Source organism: Natator depressus, chromosome 9 (assembly GCF_965152275.1).
Source record: "Natator depressus isolate rNatDep1 chromosome 9, rNatDep2.hap1, whole genome shotgun sequence".
Taxonomy (NCBI): Eukaryota; Metazoa; Chordata; order Testudines; family Cheloniidae; genus Natator; species Natator depressus.
Genome location: NC_134242.1, coordinates 24704778 through 24732594, shown reverse-complemented (window position 1 = coordinate 24732594; position 27817 = coordinate 24704778). Strand labels below are relative to the sequence as shown.

The 27817-nt window shown below is 41.7% G+C and overlaps 1 protein-coding gene across 7 annotated transcripts in view; it reads right to left on the bottom strand.

The window, feature by feature from the left end:
* Positions 1-27817, bottom strand: part of PLCH1 (phospholipase C eta 1) — a 166474-nt gene that overhangs the window by 28561 nt on the left and 110096 nt on the right. For all 7 annotated transcript variants that reach the window (XM_074963720.1, XM_074963721.1, XM_074963723.1 and 4 more), the window contains 6 exons: positions 27178-27271; positions 23305-23508; positions 16210-16330; positions 13340-13511; positions 9220-9327; positions 6715-6876 (listed from right to left, as the gene is read on the bottom strand). In XM_074963720.1, coding sequence (XP_074819821.1) covers positions 6715-6876; positions 9220-9327; positions 13340-13511; positions 16210-16330; positions 23305-23508; positions 27178-27271 — 861 coding nt within the window. The remainder of the gene's footprint in view (positions 1-6714; positions 6877-9219; positions 9328-13339; positions 13512-16209; positions 16331-23304; positions 23509-27177; positions 27272-27817) is intronic.

Genomic DNA, 27817 nt, shown 5'->3' with positions numbered 1-27817 from the left:
TACTTCTAGCGTAAGTTGCAAGGCATAGTATGTAGAGGAAACTCTTAGCAGAGTTATTTAGATAGTAGTATAGCCGTTGACAGTGTCAAATCTGCAAAGTCAAAACCAGTAGTAGACCTAGTGTCAAAAGTCTTAGAGCTTCTGCTGATCTTCTCAATACTTTTTCTCATTGTTAGTTGTAGATTCCATTTCCTAGCAGACGGCATTACACTTATTGCCAGGTAACTGAGATGTCTGTGAAAATACACACATTATTTATGAGTTTTCTTTCCATTATTTTGTTTGAATTTGGCACTTTTAGAATTAAGGAACTAGTAGGACTGGCTAGATCCAGATAATAGTATGGGAGAGGACTCTCAAGACAGCTTGGCCAATGCACTTCAGTCCTGCTGTGCAACACATAGGAATGTATGAAATGCCACAGTGGAACAGGTCTGTGGTCCATCTAGTCCAGTATATGGTTTCCAGCAATGGCCAGTACCAGATATTTCAGAGGAAGGTATAAAACTCCTGAGACAGAAAACTGTGCACATACTTTTCTAACCCCAGCAGTTAGTGGTTTCCATGATTGTTTACATATCCCTTGTTTTTATACTATCCATGTCCTGAAGCATGATTGCTTATATATCCCTTATTTTCACACTATCCAATGTACTTGTGGATATTCTTGTTATTCATATAAAGACTCATCTCTAATCCCTTTTTTTTTTTAAATCCTACTAATAGCCTTGTTTTCCAGTCCAGGGCCTTTCCTGAACAAGGACAAGCAAATGTGCAGTGCTTCTCTGATACAAACAAATACCCACTTGGGATCCTGGTGATCGTTTTCATTTGTGGCCTGAACAGGATTTGAACTCATATCTCCAAAAATAAAAGGATAGTGCACAAAGCCACAGAGGGGAAAAAACCCCATGACAGTAAGCACAAGGAATCAGTGGTACTAGAAGGTAAAGACCACTTTCGTTTAAATCTTTCTGCTTTTGTAGTTTTGTTGTGGTTCCTATGCCAAAAATACAAATTCTGGAGTTTGTACAGACTTGGTACAGCTAGTACTTTCCATTACAGTGGTTAGCCTTCACAAGTGACCAGCTGCCTCAGACTGCAATTAGACACACAGTTCAGTATGTTCTTTCTTTCCAGTAAATTCATAGATTATGGTAATTCAAGGAAAAGTTTACAGAAAGTTGTGCCAGGTCAAAAAGAAAAGGTCAAAAGACATCACCTATTTTTCCTCTGGACAGACTATTTTTCTTGTTCTAGGACTATTTACACAAAGTTTTTGAAGTAGATTATTAATAACAATCCCTCATACTTCTGAAGCAAGTTGCAGCTAAGGATCTGCAAAAACTTTGCAAATATTAAGATTAAGACTCATAAATCCCTTGTAAAATTGGCGGGTGTTATTAAACTCATTTTATAGACATGGAAATTGAACTTTAAAAAAAATCACACTTGACAGCATTTGATCTCTGAAAGGGCCTTTGACACAGCACAGAGAAGAGAAAAAAAACAACAAAATGTAGGAAAATTAGGTGATAAAACCTCAAAAACTGAACTCAGAGGCAAATGTAATTTCTTGAACTGCTTTCAATTCATTTTTTAAAAAGTGACTAGACTTCAGGTTGATGGAGTCTCTTTAAGTGATTTGACAGCAGCACCCAGGACACAACAGCCGCGGTGATGGTGAGCTGAGCTGAGCGGGCTCAATGCTTGCCGTGGTATGACGTCTGCACAGAAAAAAGGAGCGAAACAATTGTCTGCAGTTGCTTTCACAGAGGGAGGTGCGACTGACGACATGTACCCAAAACCACCCGCAACAATGTTTTTGCCCCATCAGGCATTGGGAGCTTAACCCAGAATTCCAATGGGTGGCGGAGACTGTGGGAACTGTGGGATAGCTACCCACAGTGCACCGCTCCATAAGTCGATGCTAGCCACGGTAGTGAGGATGCACTCCGCCGACTTAATGTGGACATATGCAATCAACTGTATAAAATCAATTTCTAAAAATCGACTTCTATAAAATAGACCTAATTTCGTAGTGTAGACATACCCTAAGATTACACCATAAGGCCCTGTGTCTGAACAGCACCCCTCAAGAGGTGCAGCCTAGGAATGGCAGAGCAAAGGTGGCTTTCTGCCTGCCACCATTGTACCTCTGGGCTTCTGTGCTGAGCTGGAGCATGCATGGACCTTGGCCTAACTTAGAGCACCTCAGAGGCTGCTCTAATTTATGACGGCTTTGAACAGCTCCCTATGGGTCATCTACCATGCCAAAATTGTAGTGCATAAGTACAGTGGACTCCAGTCACCCCCCCTCTCTTTCCTGCCCTGTCCCTTTCTGCCTCATGCATGCCCCTACACTGTGTTCTGCAAGGTGGCAGGTGGTACAGGGACATTACATTGGCTCTGTGCCTCCCAATAAATGCCTCTTTCCCGCCCCACTACTGTATTATTCCCTAAGGAGAGTTACACCAGCTTTGAGGTCCATTTTTCATGTCTGACCACAGAATCAGGGCCTATGTTTTGTGGACTATCTAGGAAACAGAATGTTGATTTCCTGATGCCTAGTTCTGTAATCTAACCATTACACCATGCTCCTCTTCTATTATGTGATATTAACTTGAGGACAAGGCATAAACTTGTGCTATAACATGCTCTGTTTTTGAAAACATGGTAATGCTATGGGGAAATGAGTGACACTTTGATAGCTGCAATTAAGGGGCATGAGATTTGCATAATAAAACAAAAGCAAATGGAAAAATCTTCTCAGTAGATACCTTTCAGGTACGACAATCAGATGAAAATGATTTGAAACTAGCTTTATAATGACAAACCCTTAGTATAACAGAGCTAGCTAATGAGTTACTGAATTACCAAAACGTAAAAGTTTAATTCTTGTTTACAATTGTTTCTCTCCTATGTAGGTCAACATTTGATATCAGTTAAGCCTCCAGATACGTTGGCTTGTTATTGCATTGCTGAACGCTGAGCTGACAAAAGGACCAAAAATCACTCCTAAAAGCCATAGTCAAGCACCGCAAGGCTTCAGACAGGAATGGGAAGAGACAAATGGGTATCATTAGTGGCCACTTAAATTGTATCAGATTAATAAATCAGCAAAAGTCTAGCCTCAGGGCTGGTCTACATTAAAGCTGTAAGTTGACGTAAGTTCGTAAGTTACATAACTGAAGTCGAAGTCGACCTAAGTTACGCTACTTCAGTTACATAAGTTACATAACTGAAGTCGACGTAACTTAGGTCAACTTTCAGTGGTGTCTACACCACGCTGTGTTGACGGGAGATGCTCTCCCACCAACTTACTGTACACTTCCCAGGGAGGTGGAGTACAGACGTTGATGGGAAAGCGCTCTGCCATTGACTTAGCTTGTCTTCACCAGACTCGCTAAATCGACACCACTGCATCAATCGCAGCAATGCTGATTTACCCGTAAGTATACACAAGCCCTCAAATTTGATACTGCTAGTTGACAGCATCCCACCCAATGGCTGGACATGGCTACAGTCATTGATATCTGCAACACTCTCATCTTCAACAATTTTCTTGGCTCATATTCATTAAATGTAACTGCTAAGCTCAGATGTCATTAATTTTTCCAAGGTGAAAGCCTCATGCCCAACATGACTCTCTCCTGGAAGAAATTACTATCATTTTTGTAAATAATGAAAGTGATGACCTTTTGGTGACTTATGTGTTTGACTTCCTAATTCCAGATTTGGTTATTTTCACCTAATCAGCAATTAGGTGTGTACCAAAGAATGTACTAAGTGGCAGGATTCTAGCTCAAAAGGGAACCTGTGTGGTTGATATCTGATCATAATTACTAATCCCCTGAGAACGACTGATGACTTTTGGTGACCTCTTGTAGAAAGATCAATGTTCAAATTTGTGAGAAGAGGAAGGGATCAGAGGAAAAGTCTTTAACAGTCAAAGACATGACAAGGTGGGGCTTTGGTCTCACCAGTAAATTCATTTTCAACAAAAGAGATTATCAATCTGGAAAAGGGCTCCTTCTCCTTGTGGCGTGGCCTCAGTTCAGGAGGCTCTGCCCCCTAGATTCTGCTACCCTCCCTCCTCCAATCAAAGCTTCCCTCCCTCTCAAAGAAGTAAGCAGGCTGGGCAGTATAAACCTGCCAGAATGATGCTCAGCTTTAGGCAGGTGCTCCTTATCCAGCCTCCCGGTATCAGAATCATAGAATATCAGGGTTGGAAGGGACCTCAGGAGGTCATCTCGTCCAACTCCCAACTCCCTGCTCAAAGCAGGACCGATCCCCAACTAAATCGTCCCAGCCAGGGTTTTGTCAAGCCTGACCTTAAAAATCTCTAAGGAAGGAGACTCCACCACCTCCCTAGGTAACCCATTCCAGTGCTTCACCACCCTCTTAGTGAAATAGTTTTTTCCTAATATCCAACCTAAACCTCCCCCACTGCAACTTGAGACCATTACTCTTCGTTCTGTCATCTGCTGCCACTGAGAACATTCTAGATCCATCCTCTTTGGAACCCCCTTTCAGGTAGTTGAAAACAGCTATCAAATCCCCCCTCATTCTTCTCTTCTGCAGACTAAATAATCCCAGTTCTCTCAGCCTCTCCTCATAAGTCATGTGCTCCAGCCCCCTAATCATTTTTGTTGCCCTCCGCTGGACTCTTTCCAATTTTTCCACATCCTTCTTGTGGAGCAGTAGCGGAGGTTTGGGGAAAGACAGTGGGCTGCAGGCTCAAATTACCTAGCAGCATCTCGGGGCAATCAATGGGCGACTCACAGCAGTAAATGCTATGCCCATTATTAAATCAGGCCCTAAGAAAGTACCACTGGTTACTAACTCACTGTAATATGCTGTGATGGGGCGTCTGCCCCCACACTAGACCATAAAGCGTTAATAGAACCCTAGGGAAGCTGCGCAACAAGCAGCCTATTAGAGAGAACCCTAGGGAGGTTGCGCAATTAGGCAGCCAATTAGAGAAGACCTGAGGGATGCTGTGCAGGAGACAGCCAATTGGAGGGGGCTACGAGGAGCAGCTAATCAGGGCCCATATAAGAAGAGCCTCAGGGCAGAGAAGGTCATTCACTCCCTGGAGCTTGAGGAGTGTGGTAGACTGGCTGCCTTGCAGGCTGAGGGCAGTAAGCACCCTAGACTTAGCAGTGCTGTAAGCTGGTGCTGCAGGTTGAGGCCCTGAGGTTAGGGAAAAGAGGATGCTGGGGCCTCAGGGAAGTGGCCCGGGGAGATCCACAGAGGAATCCGAGGGGATGGCATAAGTGGCTGCTATATATAGGGTCCATGGGCCGGGACCTGGAGTAGTGGGTGGGCCCAGGTCCCTCCCCCCTGCTCCTTGCCACTGAAGGAAGTGGCTGGACAGTGGACTACAGTTCCCCCAGAAGGGGGGAACATGGAGTGTGGCACAGCCAGAGGGCAGTGTCATGAAGAGGACGCCATGGTCCAGGGAGTTATGTGGGTCCAGGAACAGAGGTGACAATGGGCAAGACATCACCAGCAGAGAGCGCAGCTCTAATTCCCTGGACAGCCAGCAGGAGGCGCCGCAGTGGTGAGTCGCCCCCTGTCACGTATGCTTGAAAGTTCAGACAATGTTTAAAATTCAATGCAGAAATACATGGCTTCACATTTACACAATCAAGTTCTCTTGATTCTGCTCCCATTGATTTTAGTGGTTCAGAATTAAACCCTTTGAAATGGTTTTTACAATCTGCCCTGCAGTACAGGAGGGAACATGGCTAAATAGAAATGGAAGTTAGGACTCCAGGGATCTATTTCTCAGCTCCGCCACTGATTTTCTGTCACTTTTAGCAACTCATCTAACCTCTCAGTTTTCAGTTTATATTTTCAGTATAAAATGGCTAGCTGCTTACTTCTCAAGGTTACTAAACCTTGAGGTTTAATCAATTATTGTGGGTGAAGTAAGTTGAGATCTTCAGACTGAAGGAGCTATGGAAGTGGAAAGTGTTAGCATCATTTACTATACGTTTCAAGCTACACTAAGCAAATAGAGTAAAGACACAGCCGTAAAACTACATTAATTTTGTAACTGTTTCTGTTTTATTTAATGTATGAGGTCACACTCTCTTATATTGCCACAGTTTGGAAGAAAAAACTGACTGGACCAGTTACGCCAATGATAATCCAGAATGATGCCACTCACTTAAACAGAGTTACTCCAGATTTATACCCATATAATTGGGATGAGAATCTACTCTCAGTGTGACACATACTAGTGAGAGCATATCTAAAGCTCCTGCTTCGCTCACATTCTGTCACCAGGCTTCACTTACCCTTATCTTTCCTCATACAGGACACAATTTATGCCAAAGGACCTGGTGATGTGATGAAACCCATTAGCATGGACCTTTTGACCCATGTGAAGTCTCACTGACTAATGAACTTTATCTAAGTATGAGTCCATGCTGGCAAATCCCTTCCAGTGCCAATAGTTGCTGCAGTTTCTTTACTAATACAGATTAACATATATCCTTCACATCTGACAGTTCTAGAATCCTCTCTTAACATTTTTAAATAACTGTTCCAAGCTCTTATTTTAGATAAAATAACATTTAAAGGGTTGTTTATAAAATATTACTATGAGCTTTTATTACACGCCAAATCTGCAATGAATATTGCTACTATCCTAATATTACTGCATTTGTCATAACACGAGGAAGGAAAAAAGAATGATCATACCTGTTTCAGGTTTACATTTAAGCCCTCATGTGTCGCCTTTAACAGTGCTCTCACGGTGAAACTGTCAGGGTCTTCTTTGTCCCGGATTTGAGATTCTTTTATCAGTGATTCAAGTTTTTTTCTTATAAAAGATTCCATCTGGTGCTCAGTTGTACCATTACTCTGAAATGAATAAACAAATCCTGTTAAAATACATTCAGACACACCAATCCTATTTGAGTAACCCAAATGGAGCAGTATGGATGCTTCCATCCAAGCAAACTATTGGTGTTCTCAACATTTCCTCCTACCCTTTCCAAGTACAACTAGGATGATGGAAAAAGCTTTAGTTTGCATCTTCCTATTGGCTGCTTTCCCTGCCATGTTTTTCCCTTTAGTCCTTTGATGTGTAAGTTACGTTGACTTAGGTCACCATTTAGATCACCTCAGAATTTTGCACCTCTGTGTCAGCTTCCCCATATGGGAACAATCGTATCTTACCTACTTACCTACTCTCTCTGAGATGTAGTGAGGAACATACAGCTGATGTGTTGCCACAGCCCTTTGAAAATGTAGAGCACTAAGTGCAACTTTATAACTCTTTGTTGATGGAACACAGATGAGGCATTTTTATTATTAATAGTCATTTGTATTGTGATAGCACCTATGGGCCTGATTGTGCTAGGTGCTGTACAAACACAGAAAAAAAATGTTTAGCAGAACTTTTGATGTCAAGGGCCTCACATCAGAGTGGAATTCCCTCTTCGTTCCTCTGCTGAGGGGGAGGGAGAGTTCACCCCTATGGAAGAAAGTGAGGACCTATTACCAAATCCTGCAGATGCTCCAGTGGCAGACACAGGGCCACCCACAAGGAAGCCCTGTACGTCCCTGTTGGGTCTAAGGGCTCCCATTCCCTGGCAGTGCAGCTCTTGCCTCGAGTGTCTCCCTTTAAGATAATTCTATATGATGGAGGGGGTACCCAGGGAAAGCTAATATAGCCTCTGCCAGTCACTGAGAATGTTTCTGTTCGATGGTGTGGGTGCATGAACGGGGAGTTAAAGCTGTGGTCACCATTGGTTGACTAACCTTACCTAGCAAATGTCATAGTTTTTAATGCTTGGGGTTATATTTATAGTTGTATTCAATGGCATCTCTTAGCTTCAACTCCGATCCTGCAAAGATTTAGACAGGTGCTTAAAATTAAGCACAGCCTAAAGTCTGCAGTAAAAGGCTTTGTGGATCGGGGATCTAAATTGCATTTAGCAACCTTCACTGTAGCTTAGTTTTTTGTTACTAAATATGAAAAAGTTCCAAGCTGCAAGAAATACGGAGGGAACATAACTTCTTGGGTCACTGAACGAGCAGTCTTTGCCTCATGCTTCATGGACCCAAATCAAAATTCTATTTCTCCATGAGGCTGTCTTGTAGACCATATGGCTCAAACAGCATCACACTACATTCTGACCACAAAGTAATAGGAAAGCCTAAGGCTTTGTAAAAATGAAATGAATCACATCTTCTTGCTCAATGTTAAGTATCACTGCATTTATCTGTCTTGAGAGAGAGAGAAATTCAGTCCCTTTATGCAATGTACATGACTCCTAGAGAAGACTTTGCTGATTACTTGACATGTAGGTGGTGCCTGTGCATAGAATTAATGAAAAGAAGTGGCGTGAACATCTGCTTTCTCTAAACTAGTTCAGAAGGGAATCTATAGTACCTAAATCTGCAAACTGATTCCCAAGTCAGCCTGTGAAATGTTTAACTCCCAACAGCAGATGTAAATGATAAAGAAAAACAAAACAAAATCTGTTTAAAAAGCTATTGCAAAATATTTATTATAACTGAGAACTACATGGGGATGTGTGTCTGCAGTAAAAACATTCATTATGAATGAAAACTCTGTGTGTGTGTGTTTGTAATTAAAACAGTCAGTATAAATTAAAATGATATGGGAGTGAGTGTGGGTAAAATAAAAAAGCAAGCTCACTGGGCCAAATTCAAACCTGAGATCAATGGAGTTACATCTGCTGATGCCAAATCTGAATTTGGCCCCTTCTATTTGTACTGTACTGTATAATATCTTCTTTCTTGTTCAAAATTTTAAATTAGTGAAGTGTGGCTGCTGCTGGGCTGGACATCTGTTGCATAGTGTGCATCAGCACTGCACAACTGTTTGTTAGGTAGCAACAAATATGGAAATGGCTAAAAATAAAATTAAAGCATCAAAAAAAATAGACCAGAGTTAAATATTTAAAAGAGAGAGCAAGTAAAGGGTCCGGAGTTAAAGGCAACAAAAAAAGAAGAGAAAACAGACAAAAGGCTAAGAAATAATAAAAGAATGGGTTAGAAATGTGAAATTCAGACCACTCTGGTGCTCACATAGGGATTTAGGGGCGTGACTTTAGGCATCCAAATTCAAAAATTTTAATCTATATCAGTAATAATATTAACTGGGAGTTTAGGGTGTGTAAGGAACACAGGATTGGGAAAGCAAATTGTGCCATATAATTGTTATACACTTACGTAACAGAGCTTTAACTTGCAGTCATCTTCAATTTCATCAGCACTGTCTTCATCAGAAACCTCCCCTTCTTCAGCATCAGCTCCAAGGTTATATGGTAGCTTCTTACCCTAAAAATTAGCACAAAAATATGTATAATATATGTAGAAGTTGCTAGTGTTGGTTACTGGGGAGAAGGCAGGCTAAAATTCTTGTTCATGTTCATAGTTCCAAATAAGGTCTGATGGGAGAATACATTTTTTCAAGTTGTGATCATGACCATGTGGTTTCAGAATTTTTCATTTAGGCTTTGACAGATACCTCCCAGGGAACCAGTTTATCCTAAGAAAAATGACTGCTGGTTAATGGGACAGTATAAGCAAAATATCTGCTTAATGGAATACACCCAGCCAGTGCCAAGAGCATTTTGCTCAGAGCAGATCTACATAGCGTGGTACTTAAGATACTGGCAGCTTCCAGCACCATGTCTACGCTAGTAGCTGGACTACTGATACCACAGGTGGAGGTGAAGTGGTAGGAAATTTTAGAGATATAACCCTAGTGTAGACAAGTCCTCAGAACCTTGCTAAGAAACACAATGTTCAAACACAATTGTAGGCAGTGTGGTTCTGATCTCAGTTTGGACAGGTTCTTCATAATCATTGCCCTTCACAAAGGCCAGATGCTAAGCCCACTGAACTTAATGGGAGTCTTGCTATGGACATCAATGGATTTAGACTACGCCATGAGTCTGGACCAGTCTCTCCGTGCACTGGTAACAGGTGCTAATTATATTGCGTGGGATTTTCAAAGCACCTAATGAAGCTAGGTGCCAATTCCCCTTGAATTTTGAAAATGCTACCTATTTAATGTTTTGATGTTTCCTGTTACCTTTCACTACACCATGCAGTTGCTAACTCTGATGCTATCACTGAAGTGATGTAAAACAAATCTTTTAAAGTTATGTCCCCCAGTACTGAATTGCTTAGCTGTGGGTTGTCTATGATCTCTGGAGTCTTGGTAACATCACATCTCTATTCTTAAAGAAGTTTGAGATGCTAAAAAAATAAAAAGACTCCTTCCTGGCAGTAAGTTGCCTCTTTTTAAAAAAAGCTCAAATGAAAAAAGTGCTGCCATTGGTAATATGTACAGTTTAAGAATTCCTCTCCCAGTAAGATGAGCAGCTCTACAGGCAAATCTGTCTCTTGCCTGCTTTTGACAGACGTGCCGTGAATATTGCTGCAACTCTTTTAAATCATTACGCACTGAAGCATCATTATACTGCTAGTCAGCATAAATGCTGTGCAATGTGCTTGTCCAAACTCTAGCAGTAAATTGACTTTATTTAAGATAGTACGTGCCCCACGAGTACTTTTAGATTCAGTTTATTGTTCAGTTATCATGTGTTAAAAATAGTAGAGCCCAAAAGTGTATTGTGCATTACTCCATTTTCTGTTCTCCACTGACCAATGGTAGTAATACTTGGCTCCATAGTTTACATGCTTAACTCTTGGAATGCAATATTTTCTAGCCATTAGAATACTTAGGATGACATGAGCATATAGACAGATAGATATATGAGGCATCCAAAGGGCACAATTATAAAGATGCTGAGTATCTATGCTCTTAACCGCTAAGGCCCTCAGCTTTCTTAAGTTCAGTATGTCACAGTCAATTTCTGCAACAAGAGGTAACTGCCTCAAAGGTAGGGTTAACAAAACCCTTTGGGAAGTCTAATTTTTGACTGGCAGAATTCACTGTCAGCTGCAGGATTCAAAGAACTTTCTGTCCTGAAGTTTTCAAAAAAATATTGGACATTCTCCCATCTCTAGAGCAGCCTTTTTGTCAGAATGTCTTTGTATAACGAGACTCAGCTGTTTCATGCTCACCTCCAGCAGGCTGTTCTGTGTTATAAAATCAGACACTAAGGCTGACACTCTACATCAGAAGCAGGGAAAGTGCAGACACAAGGGAACTTGATTGCATTTGGCAGTTAGCGTGAGGGAAGCAGGAAAGCGTATAGAAATATTGCATGTACAGTTCGGAGTGAAGTCATCAGTCTGAAATTAGTGGCTAATCCATTGCTGCAAGGCAAATATGTCTTACTTGGGTCTGGAAGGAATTTCCCCCAAGCTCATGTCTAGCTTTGAACAGCTGGCTAGTGTGGTGGAATATGGATGCAGCATTTGTTGGCTACTTCTGGTGACAGGATACAAGGCTTGAAGGATCAATGGTAAACAGAACAATGAATCTTCCTGAATTTTCCTATATGATCACTCACTTTGCAAGTGCAGTTCTGTAGATACCTAGCAGTGTATTAATAGAAGGTCTGATAAGGAATAAAAATCGAGATGCTAGTTAATATCTAGGAAATTAAACTTGTATGCTGTGATGTGTGCTTACCTTCACCACTGATTAGGCTCTCTACATTTGTCAATGCCAGATACCGCCACAAACTACATTATTCTCCATGAGATTTATACCACGAGATAAACAGGACATTAACACTGCATTTTTTTGAATGGATAGTACTAGTCTGCCAGCCAGAGGGTCTGATTCACCTCTGACTTACACCTTTATAACTCCACTGAAAGTGGAGCCACTCCTGATTTACACTGATCTAAGGGCTTGTCTGCTTGGACACCGTTTCAAAATGGGGTAGATCAAAGTGCACTTCAGAACTGTTAGTTCACAACAGCAGGGTACATTGGACACTTAGCATGCGGCAGGTCAGCGTGGGGTAATTGTACATCCCAGCTCACCACAAACTGGGTGTTTGTGTGGATAAGCCCTAAGTGAGGGGAGAATCAGGCTCAGTGTCTGGATAATCCAGTAACACTACATGTTGTTCAGGGATGAAGGATGAACAAATGCATAAATGGAGTACAAATAATGGCAGGGAGCTGTGGAACTGGCTTGTTACTTCCCCAAAAGCTGCTGATTCATAAGTAACAAAGTTTGTTTTTTCTCAAATGGTGGGCTGACATAAGTAATAGATGGGATAGCAGTTACAGTATTTTGTGAAATCAGACAACAGTCTCCAATGATGGTGAAAACAGCCTTTGTCACTTTGAAATGCAGGCCGCTTCAGCTCCATGCTTAGACAGCTAATTCTGTGCTTACAGAGAATGAAGTGTCCTCACCATGCTAAATTAAATTAAAAAGAGGCAGTCTGATAGGGTAAATACATATTACTCATTCTCTCAAAGTACTATCTAGCATTTTCATCTTTATTTCATTATTTTCATCTAGTTCTCTGAAATACCTTTCAGAAAGGAACTGTTTACACTGAAAAGTTCAAATTATTCATCTCAAGACACAACACTGGCACTTTTCCCTTGTTGTTCCTTAGCTCTTCTCTGAAGCATTCTTCTCACTTACATAGCCACAACTGATGTACCATGAAAAAATGTTTTTATCTGATGAACCGTTGCTCTTAGCAGCAGGAAGGTGAGAACAGAAGGGAAAGAATGCTTTTCTCATAAATTTGAAATGATTTGTCACTCTTTTCTATATTGTGCCTAAAGAATACACTGTAAGGAGAGAAAATTCCCAGCTTAGGATCATAATGCAGACTGGTGCTTAGCACCACTGTGAAGACACCTTAGAAAAACCACAGATCAAATGGAATAGATAGAGATTAGATCAGGGGAATGGGAATCAGGGACCTTGGATTCCATTCTTGACTTTGCCATTGATTCCTTGTTTGATCCTGGCTGCCTCATATTCCCCAGCTATAAATATGGGTATAATAATATTGCTCCTACCTCATAGGGCTACTGTAAGTGTAAGTAATTAACAGATGTAAAATGCTTTGAGATCTTCAGATGAGATAATATATAAATATGAATTATTTATGTATTTTTATTATTATTATTACTATTATTATTATTTTATTTAATATAGCCTGGTAATATCACTTTACAAAATGTATCTCAGGATACTTGCTAAGTCTGAAATAAAACCTGTTTTAATGTCTGTGTGAAAAGAAACACAAGATCAAAACCCAGCTAACTGTATCTGTTCTGTTTCTTGTGTTACTGGTAATTGGGTTCTTAGGGCCTGAGGGGACAAGAGCTAGGATGATAAGTATAATATACTGACTGTTATTACATTCTGTACATAATAATGGTAGCAAATTACCTTCACTAGGATTTTGCCTTTCAAACTTTGAGGGCTAGGAAGCTGCTTGGAATCTCCAGTGATTACAGACGACAAGTCCAGTTTGTCACTGAATATTTCCTTGAGGTACTGAGCAATCTTCTTTTGCTGCTGGATACTACAATGATTCTCAATAGACAATATCACTGGAAACCTAAAACAAAAGCAAAACCCCCAGATGACATCATAACAGCTTTTCAAGATATATGACCAGGCAGTCATAATGCAACTTAGAAAGTAGGTTGTTTTACATTCATCTTGCTCTTGCAGTCTCTGTAGCAGCAATTTTGTTTTTAAAATTGTGGTTTTCATCATATTATTACAATCATATCTCCATGAATAAAGCATGAAAACTGACTAACTGTGATGAGGTGTACAAATCCCACACTGGGCCCAAAGGGGTTGAAAGGCAATACTGGACCCAGGTAACTCTACCCCTCTGGGACTACAGGAGCAGGTTAAAAGGAGCTCAGAAGGCCAGGCAAATGGTGGTGGATAGGCTGCAAGAGAGAGTTCTTCTCCAATAAACCAAATGGAGGGTTGAGTCTGACATGGGATCACAGAGCAGGTCAGGCCCGCAGGCAGAGTGTTTTCTAACCACCACATCCTGCAAGGCTCTGCTCCTTTGAACTCTTCTGTTAAAGGAGTGACTGTTTGGACTATAGGGGCCATAACTCAAACTGAAGGGACACATAGATAAGAAGTAGCCCAGAGCACTGGACTTGGACTTGCTGCAGGGAGGATCCTGCCAATGCTGCTTCCCACAGCACCGTGTGCTGGGACCCCCTATTTCACAACCCCCCACCCCCACCCCACCCTTCAGGGCCAAGCCCCAGGTGTGGGTAGAAAGCAGAAAATTCCCGGCTTAGGATCAAGAACAGGCACCTCTACTGCTTTGACAAAGAGACGAGGGGCTGGAAGTTGGGTATGCTAACCACTTGGCTGTCCAGCTCTCTGAGCACCCATCACACTAATGCAGTGGTTTTCAGCCTATGATCCGCAGACCCCTGGGGTCCACAGACTGTGTCTAACGGGTCTGCGAAGGGTTGTTGTTACCATAGAACACTGGTTTTCAACTTGTGGTCCCCAGGCCCCTAGAGGGTCCAAAGACTATGTCTACAATTTCCAAAAGGGTACGCACCTCCATTCAAAAATTTTTAGGGGTCTTCAAATGAAAAAAGGTTGAAAACTAATGAATAAACTCAGAGGGACACATAGTTTGGTTGCGCCCTACACCACCTGGACCAAATTCTGCATCTGGTTACGCTGATGCAAATCCAAAGTAATTCCACTGAAGTTAACAGTCACTATGGATTTACACTGGTGTAATTGCAGGTAGAATTTTGCCCTATATTTTTATCTCATTAATAAAGACAACAAGAGTCAAATTCTGCCCTGACATGCACTCTTTGCACCATCATTGAAGTCAATTAGGGTCTCAAGAGCTACCTAATTTCTAAAAACAGCTCAGTGTAGCTTCAGAGAAGATCCATGTTGTTTGTTTGTGCGTCAAGGTCCTCTAAAGAGTAAGGACCCCATGACACTCTTCGTAAGACCATATGTGGGTGAAAATATCCCCTCTCCCGTTGTTTTTCAATGTGCATCAGTTGTTTGATTGGCTTTGGCTTCTGCCCTACAGACAGATGCACACAGGTAGTTCTCTGTGTGTATAGACAGTTACCTTCCCTTCCTGAGTAAAACAGGTATGAAAGGAAAACCCATGTGGAAAATGCCACCAGCTTTCCAGCTCATTTGGTGTGAGGGTAAATATCAATTTGATGGCAGAATAGACATGGGAAGGTCTATAAAGCCAAGATCCACAGGAATACAGGCACAGATCTCAGACCCAATAGTCTGCCATCTCCTCTCTGAGGCCACTACACAGGCTCCCTGTTCTGTGTGGAGTAGGAGTTAGGAGATCAAGTGATCTACAGACCACGTTCTCCTCTTAGGGCTCTGAAACTTAGCATGCAAAGCAATACTGTTGCCCTAAACAGGCTATCTCCCCCTCTACAGCTTTCAGAGACCTCACAAGGGGAATAAGAGTCCGTGGTGGAGCAGGGATATGAACATGGATCTTCCAAGTTCTCAGCTACCGCCCTAATCACTGGGCTGGTCTTCCTAGCCACTCTACATCCTCTCAGCAAACCTAGCTCACTAGAGGGAAGTATTTAAAAGCTCTATAGGTTCATCCCATGGAGTTCTCAATCTTCTCTGCCCCCCTTCCAAAGTTTTTATCTTGGTGGCAGGAATGATCTAGCCTTCATTCTCAATGTATCATGTTGTGCTTACAATAGGTGTGGTAGTATCATGGTTGATTTTAATAATATGGTATATTCTATAATCCTGAGGCACAATAGGATAAATAATGAGCAGAATGTTACCTTCTTTACCCTTGAACTTCCTAGATTTTTTTACTATGAAGATTTTAGAAAACTTTGTCCTTTTTCAGGCAAATCTGCCACTGAAATTGAGGACACTTATCCCCGAAAGCAACATTATGCCACTAATTTTTAAGCAGAATTCCCCACTGGAAATCAGTGAAAAATTCTTCTTAAAAATGGACCAAAACAACTCTGAAATTATACAGTTATGGCTATCTCCATATATTAAACAAAAAGACGATTGAGTTGGCGATTTATAACAGATCCTCTGTAGCCTGGGTATTGATTAATGGGAAGATAAAATGTTCACACTGTTAAAAGATAAATCAAAGTTAACAACAGGGAAAATAATCAGATTCGCTGTGTGTTTGAAGGAAGAAATTTACATTGGGATACAATATTTCCATACAAGATTTACTACACAAGAGAAGTAGACTGCTCTACACTCAGAACCTGCATTGCACTTACTCATTTTTGACAAAGGCATTTTTACTGATAGCTTCTACCACATCTCTGAAGAGTATTTTGGAAGTAAAGGTATAACCATGGTGCACTACTGGCTCTCCATCTGGACCATCCCAGCAGTCAACTGTCAAGACAAGAAAACTATACATGAAAAAATATCCAGTGTCTTATAAATTTTTTACAATTTTCTTCTGAAGGGGAGAGGAATTTTGTATGTGTTCATGTAAATCAGACATGAATCCTGTGTAATAAACTATACTTTCATATTGTATTTTGTACAAACTATACAAAACATAACGGCAAACAACTGAAGACCGATCTCTATTATACAAACACTGTGATAAATTAATATTCCCTTCAAGTATAATTACAAGGATCTGTTGCCATCAGAACCAGAAGAAAAGCCTCCGTAAGAACATTCAACCTTAAGGACCTGACCCTGCAGAAGCTAACTCACATCAGTAGTCCTTATTTGTGTGAGCAGTACAGTGTACTCCTGCCCGTAAATTTCATTCAGCCAATAGGACTACTGATGTGAATTAAGGCTGGGGGGAAAGGCTTTCTATATGCTATCAAAGATGGTTATTTTCTCAATTATCTGCTCTCAGAATATGGATATTTTATTTGTGGGGAAATATAAATCAATTTTCACTCTGTTACTCCAGTTTATATATTATACCATCTCCATACTGTATATGAATATGTGAAACATTTCTGAGTACCAAAACATTCTGATTACCAAACTGATGCTCAATTTACTATCACGCGTGAATCACATTTCATTCATGAAAAAGTATTTTAGATCATTTTATTTCAGAAACGGGACTAGAAAAATGTAATAGCAAATCATAAGAAAATTAGAAATAAGAAAATCATAAGCAATTACTTACATTGCAAAAAGTTAATAGAGTTATCATATACACTACATGAGTGGACAGGAAAACCAGTTTCATCATAAATTTATTTATAAATTGGTTTACCTATCCAGTCATGTTTGTAGAACAGCTCTATTAGGTCTTTGCAAATACAGTTTCAAAAATGTAACTTACCAGATCTGTTCATGGGTCTCAATTATAATACATTTTTTACAGGGCAGGGAGGTTGTTTTTTTTAATTCTGAATATTAGCCTCATTATAATGCAGAAGGATAAGCTTATTGCCATTAAAATTGCTCTGCCTTTTGAAAATTAATAGCGAGAAGGTGGGTGAGGTAATATCTTTCATTGGAACAAAAACTGGTCCAGTAAAACATATTATCTCACCCACCTTGTGTCTCTAATATCCTGGAATCAACACAGGTACAGCTACGCTGCATATGACAATTTTGAAAATTATTACATTAAATGTTATTCCTCATAAAGTACTCTCATTGGGAAGTTTTTAAGGTCAGGCTTGACAAAGCCCTGGCTGGGATGATTTGATTGGGGATTGGTCCTGCTTTGAGCAGGGGGTTGGACTAGATGACCTCCTGAGGTCCCTTCCAACCCTGATATTCTATGATTCTATGATTCTATGAGCAGGGTTTCTGCTTTATGTGATCATACATTGAGAAATATTTTGTGTCAAAAGTTCTATGAAAAAAATTAAGGGACTCCTCAGGCTGGCAAAACCCTGATCTTCAAGAATTAAGGAGAAAAGAGTACATGAGTTGGTCTGAATGGTATATCCAAGCACCAGGCCAAATTCTCCTCTCGATTCAGTGGTCCTCTACAGGTGGGGTAGGGTTGGCAGCACAGAAGGAACCAATATCTCCACTGCAATCCATGCAGATGGAAGCCATATTGATATTCCATGCAGATGGAAGCCATTATCCTGATGACAGAGGTGTCTGCTAATGCTCACAGCAGTGCTGCATGCCAGTAGGAGTGAGTGGGGTGTCTGAGAAGGAAGGGAGGAATGGATACCTGCTACTCCTGCTTCACTCCATCAAGCTCTGAGGGGAATTCATGCTATGCTTTTTCCACAGAGGAAGTAAGTGCTGCTTCTGAACATGCCTCCCTCCAGGATTCCTAAAGCCATTAACTTACAAAGGTATAATACCATCCTCCACTACTGCTCATAAGTTCCAGTTGCTAACCCCATTGTCTGGCGCTTTGCTGGTTCTCAGAGCCATAATTTACTACACGACAGACAACAAATTCATAATGAAAACTTACTAGCCCCCAAATACATCTATTTATCCAACATTATCATGATAACACATTTTTCAAAAGACGCTAAATACAATGTCCATTAGAATTACTTCAGCTTCTTTTAGGAAACTGTGTATGAATTTTAAAAGCATCTGGATAATTACCTCTATTCCACTATACAGCTTTTTTCTTCTCTCTTTCATTTATAAAAGCTCAGGGGAACTCCCTCCCCCACCCGAAAAAAAAGAATAAAGAATTTTGTGCCTGGCTTAATACAACAACAACAACAAAAGAAAGCTGTGACGAGGCGTGCATACCTGGCACTAGGCCAGAACGGGTTAACCCCACACTATCGGCAGAAGAAGTCCCACCCCTCACACCACACTGGGCATGCTCCAAGTGCTATGCTAGTATACAAGGGAGAAGCCCGGCTCAGTCTAGGCTGACTGCTGGAGAGGAAGGACCTTTGGTGGAGGCTCCAGCTGAAAAGCTGTCTCAGCCCATCCCTGCGGGACCCGGAGATCCTGAAATCTGGACCAGAAACCTGTTGCCATCAGAGTCCCAGGGAGTTACCTGCGTTGAGGAGCCCAGAGACCCCGATGCCCCAGTGACTGCAGCTTCAGGAAGCTCGGTAGGAAGTGACCCAGAGAGGGTAAGTAAGTGGTATCTCCCACTCGTGTGAGGTCAGCGTGTTTTCTTGGGACTCCCCACTGACCCAGTGGTGGACCACTCTGCCACTGTTTGGGCCCTGGGTTGGGGCCCAGTGGAGTAGAGTGGGCCCGGGTCCCAATACCCAGGCTGCCACCCCCCTGGTGACAGCCCCCTGGGTATTGGCCACTAGGCCACACTGCCCTGTATCTGAGGGTGGCTATATTGATTCTGGCCACTAGGCTGCGCTGTCTTGTTTCTGGGGCTGCTATATGGACTCTGGCCGCTAGGCCACGCTGCCCTGTACCTGAGGGCTGCCGCTCAGACCCTGACCCTTGAATCTCAGCGTAGCGAGACCCAAGACAATTGGGTAAGCTGTAACCGTGGTATCAGCATGCCCCCTTCCCACCTTGACAAGGGACAGGGTGTGCATACACCACCACAACTGCCAAAAGAAGGAATTTGCTAGAATATTTAATGTCATATGTGGATATGCCTCACAGACAAGTTGAGGAGAAGGAGAGATTCCATCAAAGCTGAGAACTTGATTATCAGAGCAGATCTTAACAGACAGATGGGAGAACACAGTAAGGAGTATGACAATCACCATGGAGGATGAGTTTTCAGAACCTGAAATGAAGATGGTGAGGATATCATAGAGTTAGCCAGACGCCAAGAACTGAGTGTTGTCCATACATACTTTGTAAAGAGGGAGAAGCACTTAATTACATACATGAATGGTGCCAACAGGTGCCAGATTATTACTTTTTGTCATGAGGAAGAGATCTAAAAAATGTGAGAGACTGTAAAGTGATCCCAGGAGAGCAGATTGTGGACCATCAAAGATTGCGTGTAATGGACTTCTGGGTGACTAGGTTAGTGGGAGACAAAAGATGAGTTGTGGAACAAAGGATAAAGTGGCAGGGGCTCCTGGAAGGTAATTTAGTCTGAGATTTAAGGATGAGGTTCTACAGAGGTTGGAGAATGACAAAACCGACCATGATGATACCAACAAAGTTTGGGGGGAAAATATCCAAACAAGTTACAGAAAGTGCACAAGTTGCCTGTGGCTAGATGAAAGGAGTGCAATTTCATGGCAAAGAGACATGGTGATGGTCCAGTGATGTGCATGTGGCAGTAAGGAAGAAAGAGGAAAGGTTTAAATGATGGCAGAAAGTGTGAATGGGGGAAAGTTATGAAGACTACAAGCTGGTAAAAAAATAATGGTGAAAAAGAGCATTGCAGAAGCTAATAGTCAGTCATGTAAAGCCTTATACACAAGACTACTTAAAGAGAAAATATTAGCCAAGATAAGGCAAAGAAGTACAGAGCACTTAAGAGCTGTGACATGTGTCAGAGGTGAAAACGAAAGAGTGCTGGTGGAAATCTGCAAAATCACTAGGAAGTGGCAGAGATTTTATGAGAAACTGCTCGATGTAGAGAATGTGAAGAAACTGTCGAGGGACGTGTGTGCAAGCAACAACCTCACAAGACCTATCAAAATGGTGGAGACAGTCGTAAAGATGATGAAATGTGGGAAGACAGTGGGACCAGACAGTGTATCAGTTGAACCAGTCAGAGCATTAGGCCATGAGTAGGGCCCTACCAAATTCACGGTCCATTTTGGTCAATTTCATGGTCATAGGATTTTTTAAATCATAAATTTCATTTCAGCTATTTAAATCTGAAATTTCACGGTGTTATAATTTTAGGGGTCTTGACCCATAAAGGAGTTGAGGTGGGGTCGCATGGCTATTGTAGGGGGGGCTGTGGGACTGCTACCCTTATTTCTGCAATACTGCTGATAGTGGCGCTGCCTTCAGAGCATCTGGAGAACGGCAGCTGCTGGCTGGGAGCCCAGCTCTGAAGGCAGCCCAGAAGTAAGGGCAGCAATACTGCGACCTCACCCAAAATAACCTTGTGACCCCCCTGCAACTCCCTTTTGGGTCAGGACCCCCAATCTGAGAAACGCTGGTCTTCCTGCATGAAATCTGTATAGTATAGGGCAAAAGCACACAAAAGACCAGATTTCACGGTCCATGACGCGTTTTTCATGGCCATGAATTTGGTAGGGCCCTAGCCATGAGGGAGTAATGTTGATGACTAACTTTTTCACCTTACTTCCCTATACTGGACAAATGCTTGACAAGTGAAGGAAAAGCACATTGGTCCCAATCTTCAAGCGTAAAGGAGATGTGAAGAATGTAGCAATTATTGATGCATCAAGTTAATGATCCACATCATGAAAAGGCTGGAAAGAATTATTGAGAAAAGATTTCAGGAGAAGCTGGAGTAAGCAACAGTCAGTTCAGGCTTATGCCAGGAAAGTCAACATTGGATGCAATGTTTGCACTCTGAATACCGCAGGAGAAGCATAGGTAGAAATGCCAAAAATTACACTTTGTGTTTGTGGATTTAGAGAAGGCTTATAACAGTTCCTACAGAATTGCTGTGGTGGTGCCTATGGTTGCACAATCAGCTGGAGACATATGTTCAGACTAACATGGATATGTACTAGGGTGGCCAACAGTAGCGAGAAGCAGCAGTGGCTACAATGAGTCATTCACTGTGATGGTAGGTCCACATCAAGGATCAGCTTTAAACCCATTCCTATTTATGATTGCAATGAACACCCTGACACAGGAGATTAGAGGAGAGGCTCCATGGAGCATGCTTTTTACTGATGACATAATGTTGTGCTGTGAAGATAAATATGAATTGGAAAGGGACTAGAACTATGCAGAGCTGTTTTAGAAGAAAATGGCTTATTAATCAGCTACAAAAGACAGAATACATGTGATGCTTCGTTGAGAGGGACAACTAAAAGCCACTAAAACTAGAGGGTACAGAGTTAAAGTCTGTGCAACAATTTAAATACCTCAATTCAGTGTTGAGCCATGATGGGAATGTGGATGCTCTGCAATAAGAATATGCCAAGTAAATTAGAGAGCAAAGTATATAAGGTGATGATTAGGCCAGCCATGATGTATGGGCTGGAACACTGGCCAATGAGGACAAGAGAAAAACAACTACTTCACACTGACAAAATGAAAATGCTTGGGTGGATGCTGGGTAAGACAAGAGCTGATAGGTTAGGTAATGAAATGGTACAAGACATGATGAAGGTAGCCCCCCACACAGAAAAGCTGAGGGAGTATCACTGAGACAGCTGGGTCATGTGAGGCAACAAGATGTGGGAAGTCCTAGAAAAAGGTGGCTTGAGACGCTGATGGAGGACATGAAGAAGGCTGGTGTCAGTTTGGAAGATGGACTTAAGAAGAAGACTTGAAGACAAAGAACAAGAGCCACCCAACCCAACTGACAGGACAAAGTGAAGGCAAAGAAGAAGATGAAAACAACAAAAAAGAGAGGCCAAAAGAAGGAACTGCTAGTCTGAAATCCCACCAAGGTGATGAAGAAAAAGGGGGGACTATCCAGAAAAAAGTTTATTCCAGTGTCTCCTGCTTCTACAGCAGGCATTAAAGGCTACTAAAGCTCTTAAAGGCAGTACCTCTTTATCTTAAAATATATAGTGAGAATTGCTATTGTCGCACATATCCCAGTATCTTATGCTTCCCAAGTGTACATTATCAACTGCAGGGGTCAGGGAGGATTTATTTCCATGATGTACAGTGTTGCACAATTGTTTGTTTTTTCCCCACCTTCAAAGGTCACTTCTGGAAGCACAGTGCTGCTGCAGTAGATGGACAAATGGTCTAATCAACTATTGCAGAGCCTATGTTCTCCCAGTGTTTGTTCTTAACACATTCTAGTCTATCTCAGAATGCTATTACTAACTGATGAGAAAATCTGAACATCGAGTTTCTAGAATGACTGAGATTCTTATAATTAAACTCAGATGGTCAAATTTATCCCTGGTGTAACTCCAGTGATTTTGATGTTATTAACTTTGAGTTTGACTTCAAACTCCACCAACTTAGACTCAGAGATGTTTCACACAGAAACACCAGGTTATTGGGCTATGACAGATATTACTAAAAGCAACAGGAGGAAAGAGGACAATGGGGAAGACATGGAAAATGTTATTAGAGCCAATGTTAAGGTGAGCCATTTAATAAAGGGCCGCAGAGGAGAAACCAGCAGTGGCTATGCTTTGTCAGTATGAGACACTCATCTCAACAGCAAACATTACTTGTTAAGATTGCTAACAAATAAAATTTACCAAACAGGTGAAGAAGATAGTGAAGTAAAATATGAGCAAATTAATTTGCACATTCAGTGCCAAACTTAAAACTTAAGAGTAATGTCTGTCAGACTTTATAGAGCTTTACACCCAAACAAACAACATTAAAACTACCTTCAACGCATCGACAACCATCCTGCAACACCCGGGCATACATCTCCACTTTGGACTGAGATAGAAGTTGGTCTCCTGTCAGGTATGTATTGTGAGATGAAGCAATATAGTAGTTACAAAGGGGCTGATCCATATCCTGGTGGACTTCAGAATGCAAAGGGTTAAATATATCACAAGCAGAACTGCGCATGAAGCTGGTGAAACCTTTGAACAAAAAGAAACAGTTTTTCAAGAGTGCAGTGTACCTGGACAGATTAACCTTAGTAGAATACACAGGTTGATAAAATAAATATTATTTATGCTAAAGTCTGTCAGTGTTAATCTGCCACCCAAGAACGGCTGTGTCATGTGGGATGAATACACCATCCTGAGTATCTGAACTACCATCTATGGTTTGTCTATTTCTTTTGCAAGTTCCTTCAGGCGAGGCCACAGACCTATAGCATGGGGCACGGGTCACTTGCTGGAGGATTCGCTGCACCTTGAAGTCTTTAAACCATGATTTGAGGACTTAAATAGCTCAGACATAGGTGAGAGGTTTATTGCAGGAATGGGTGGCTGAGATTCTGTGGCCTGCATTGTGCAGGAGGTCAGACTATGATCATAATGGTCCCTTCTGACCTTAATGTCTATAAGTCTGAGACCAAATTCATTGCTAGCATCAACAGGAGTTACACCTGCTAAAGTCAATGGGAGTTCTGACCATTTATGGCAGACAAGTCCATCATTTTTTCCTGGTCTCTACAGCATCACATGCACTGTTGTCTCTCAAGAAATATTAAACAAACTACAAAACAAACAAAACAGAACAATGTAGTAATATGTTTACAAATCCATGCCTACCAAAGCCAGCAGAGTTTGGACAGCAATGGCACTGAGCTAAGGGATTCATAAGACATCTATTAACAAAGAATAGCGGGAGCAGAAATCTGTATTCAAGTAGTAAATATGAAAGCTTAAATAATGAATGGCAGCAATATGGCAAGACTAAGAAAAGCACAGATCTGCAATCCCATTATCAAGTCAGTGTTCACATCATACATTTCCTTCATGCCCTTAAGGAGTATATGATGGAAATCTGTGTGTAAAAATTATTTGGAACCCTGGAGAGTTTCTGTGGTCCAAATCTGATGCACAGACTTAGGCAAGTACTGTATACTAAGACAGTCTCTTGCAGTTCAAACAAAAACATTCCAATAACAAACAGAACAAAACAGCTCATCATTGTTTCCATTAAAAGTTATAAAACTTCCTTTCTTCAAATTATTTGATAAGATTAAAAATTATTTATCTTAATCTAAACACCACTGCAAACAATCAGGTACTTTGTACCCGAACAATGCCCCGCTGTCATTAAAAACTGCCCTGCACAAATGCAACCCTCGGCAAACTGATATCTCCTGACTCCTTGGGATGCGTTGTGGAATGGGGGAAGGGATGTCAATTGCCTCTGCAGCCACATCCCTCTTTCCAAAGACCCGGGAGAGTGTTCCTGCAGGTGGGGGAACCATTTGTAGGAATGGGGAAATGACTGGGTTGGTGTAAGGGAGGGAGTGGGAGCCTCGTGTTGGGGGTGTGAGGCATCAAGGGGATGCACATTGTCTTTCTACTGGCCCAGTGAAGATTATGGACCAAGAGTGATATATCCTGGGTATCATAGGATGGTCGTCGCCTGGAAATGAAACCGATCCCGCGCACCTGTGCCCAAACAGGTGTTTCCACTTAGCATAGTTAAGGGCCATGGCAAGCACCTGGGCCAGGTAAATAGGAGAGAGCTGGTGCATCAGGACTGCTTGAGTGCACAGACTGGAGAAGCAAAGGACAGAGGCAGGTGAGAGCTGCCTGGGAGACAGTCCGCAGGGAATGGTAAACTTTGCAGGCCCTCACTGGGCAGAGAGGCTAGTGCACTGACAGTCCTGAGCTAGAGAGGCTGACAGGGCTGAGAGCCAGGAGTCAACAGAAGGGCTAGTTTGCTGTCTGTCCTGAGCTAGGAGGCTGGAAAGGGCTGAGAGCTAGGAAGCTGTGGAGGGGCTAGCTGCCGGCCCTTGCTGAGCCACAGAGCCATGGCTGGAGAGGGCTGAAGGCTGAGAGCAGGAGAGGGTGATGTCTGCTGGCTCTCTGAGCCAGAAAACTGAAGCCTGGGAGTGAAGTGTGGTGAGAGATGTCAAAGTTGCACTGGAGAGCTGGAGCATGGTGAGAGATCCCATGGTGAATGATGCTGAAGCTGTGCTTGGTGTGTAGCATGTACCCTCTGGACTATGCTGGGGAATTTGGGACTGTGCTTATGGGATCTGTGTTATAGTATCTGCACAGGGCTTTCTCTCATGATAAATTAAGCTGCTAAGGCTATTTTTATTCGGAAAGACTATTTGGCCTAGTCCTGGGGACTCTGAAGGAGAAAATGAGGCAGGTGTGCCTGTTGTGCTCTAGCCTGTTGTGCAAGCAGCCCTATGATACTGGGATAATATTACCTCTTCCATGGAGCCTTCTTCACCAGTGGGATCCCTCTTTAAGAGAAATGTCGGGACAGCTGGAGCCAGAGTAAATGCCTGGCAGCTGCTCGGAAAGAGATATGGAGGCACAGGGCCTGCAAGGGGATAGACCTGGCCTCCTGGAGATCCCCCAGAATTTTGTACTGGTAACCATTTCCATGTTGGAACCCACGCTAAATGCAACACTGCAGAAATATTCCAATAGGTCACAATAATGTGAAAACGACCTAAATCCAGCTCTGGCATAAGCGGACACGATTCCCATTTAAATTAATGAGAGAGCTACCACTTATGCCAGGGATGAATTTGGCTCCGAGGTCTCTACCATATCCTGACAAGGAATCAGAGGGCTTGATTCTGATTTCATACCACCTTGACTCCACTGCATCAGTGGAGTTACTGATTTACACCAGTGTAACTGAGATCAGAATTGGGACAAGAGTTTAAATAGCTAACTTTAGAATATGGAATTTAAAATGTTTTAAAGGGACAAAGCAAACTATTAAGACTCTGAATGTAATTAAATGTGAGGGGAGCGTTATTAAACCTAATAGGAATAGAAGTGTTTTCAAATGTTTAAAATGCCACAGCTTGTTGCTTTGTTTTGTTTTCTTAATTCTAGCCTAAGTGAATTTCCCAGAGTAACAGAACTTATGGCAGAACCATGAGGGTAAATCCAGGCCTCCTGTTTCCTGGCTGTGGTTTAGCAAGAAGATGATTCTTATCCCTACAGAATCCAACAAGCTAATTAATCTGCTCATGGAAGTTACCTTCTGGGCTAATTAACCAACCACAGCACTTAAATTATTTCAATCTAATTCTGAAAGATTTATTGATACATCCAGATATGAATATGGTATTAAGTTGGTTTCAGAATTAATATACCACCTGCAGCCTTGTTTTTGCAAATGAAAGGAGCAAGTTTCTAAATCTTGTAAGAAAATACTCTGGGCCTATTATGTTCTCTGCTGTCACTTACTCGAGTGTAAATTAATGGACCACTGTAGAGTGGTTTTACACTAGTGCAACAGCACCGTTTTTTTTACATCAATGAAAATAGGTTATGGTATAAACAAACACAAATAATCAATTAGCAATAAGAACCAATACAAATTTGTTTGCGCTCTTGTTTTAAGATGATATTGGAATCACTTGCAGTACAATTGTGGCTGGTAGTAGAGTACTAGTCAGGTATTTCAACCCATTGTTCTCCTATCTTTCAACCCATAACTTACTAAAATACCCCCCAAACAATCATGTGGTTGAGCCTTCACATTAATCGGTTGCAGTCATCAGACATTAAAAGCTACATCAAGGAAAATGTTGTTAGAACTCTTCCACTCTACTGCAATGGAAATAAATTGAGAATCAGACACTTTACCTTCTATCCCCAGAACATTTTGCTCCTTGTTTTCTTCTGAAACTTCAAACTTCCTTATGATGTCAAGGCAATATTCTGTGGTCACATTATTCATCTGCACAAAAATGACAGCACTGGTATACATATTTTTTTCTAGTATGTGACCAACATGTCAAAATATACTTCAGGCCCCTGTGTCTGGCTGAAAATCTTGTGATCAAACACTGAACTCAGTCAACCATGAATAAAACTGGCAGTAACACTATTCTAAAATGACCTTTGTTTTTTTTCTGGGGGGGAAAGAGGGAAAGAGGGGGTTGGTAACTCTCCACAAGCCTCATGCTCTTTATCTTTTAACTTTTAGGATGAACATGGTAGAGAATTGATAATCACAACTACACTGGTTGGTTTAAGAGCTGAAAATTTGCAGGAAAAGAGTCTTTAATAGTTCGAATTCCAATATTATAATAGTAAGTACAGAGAAAGGATTGATACTGATATTTTTAATGCAATTTACTTTTTAAAAAATCTGATTTTTTTCCTCACACTTGTTTTCGACAATTAACTTCACTGCTTTCAGCAGTTACTTGTGATACACAGGAGATGTGACCGGAGAATCAGGTCCAGAGATGAAAGTCTGGCCCCACTGAAGTCAGTTATC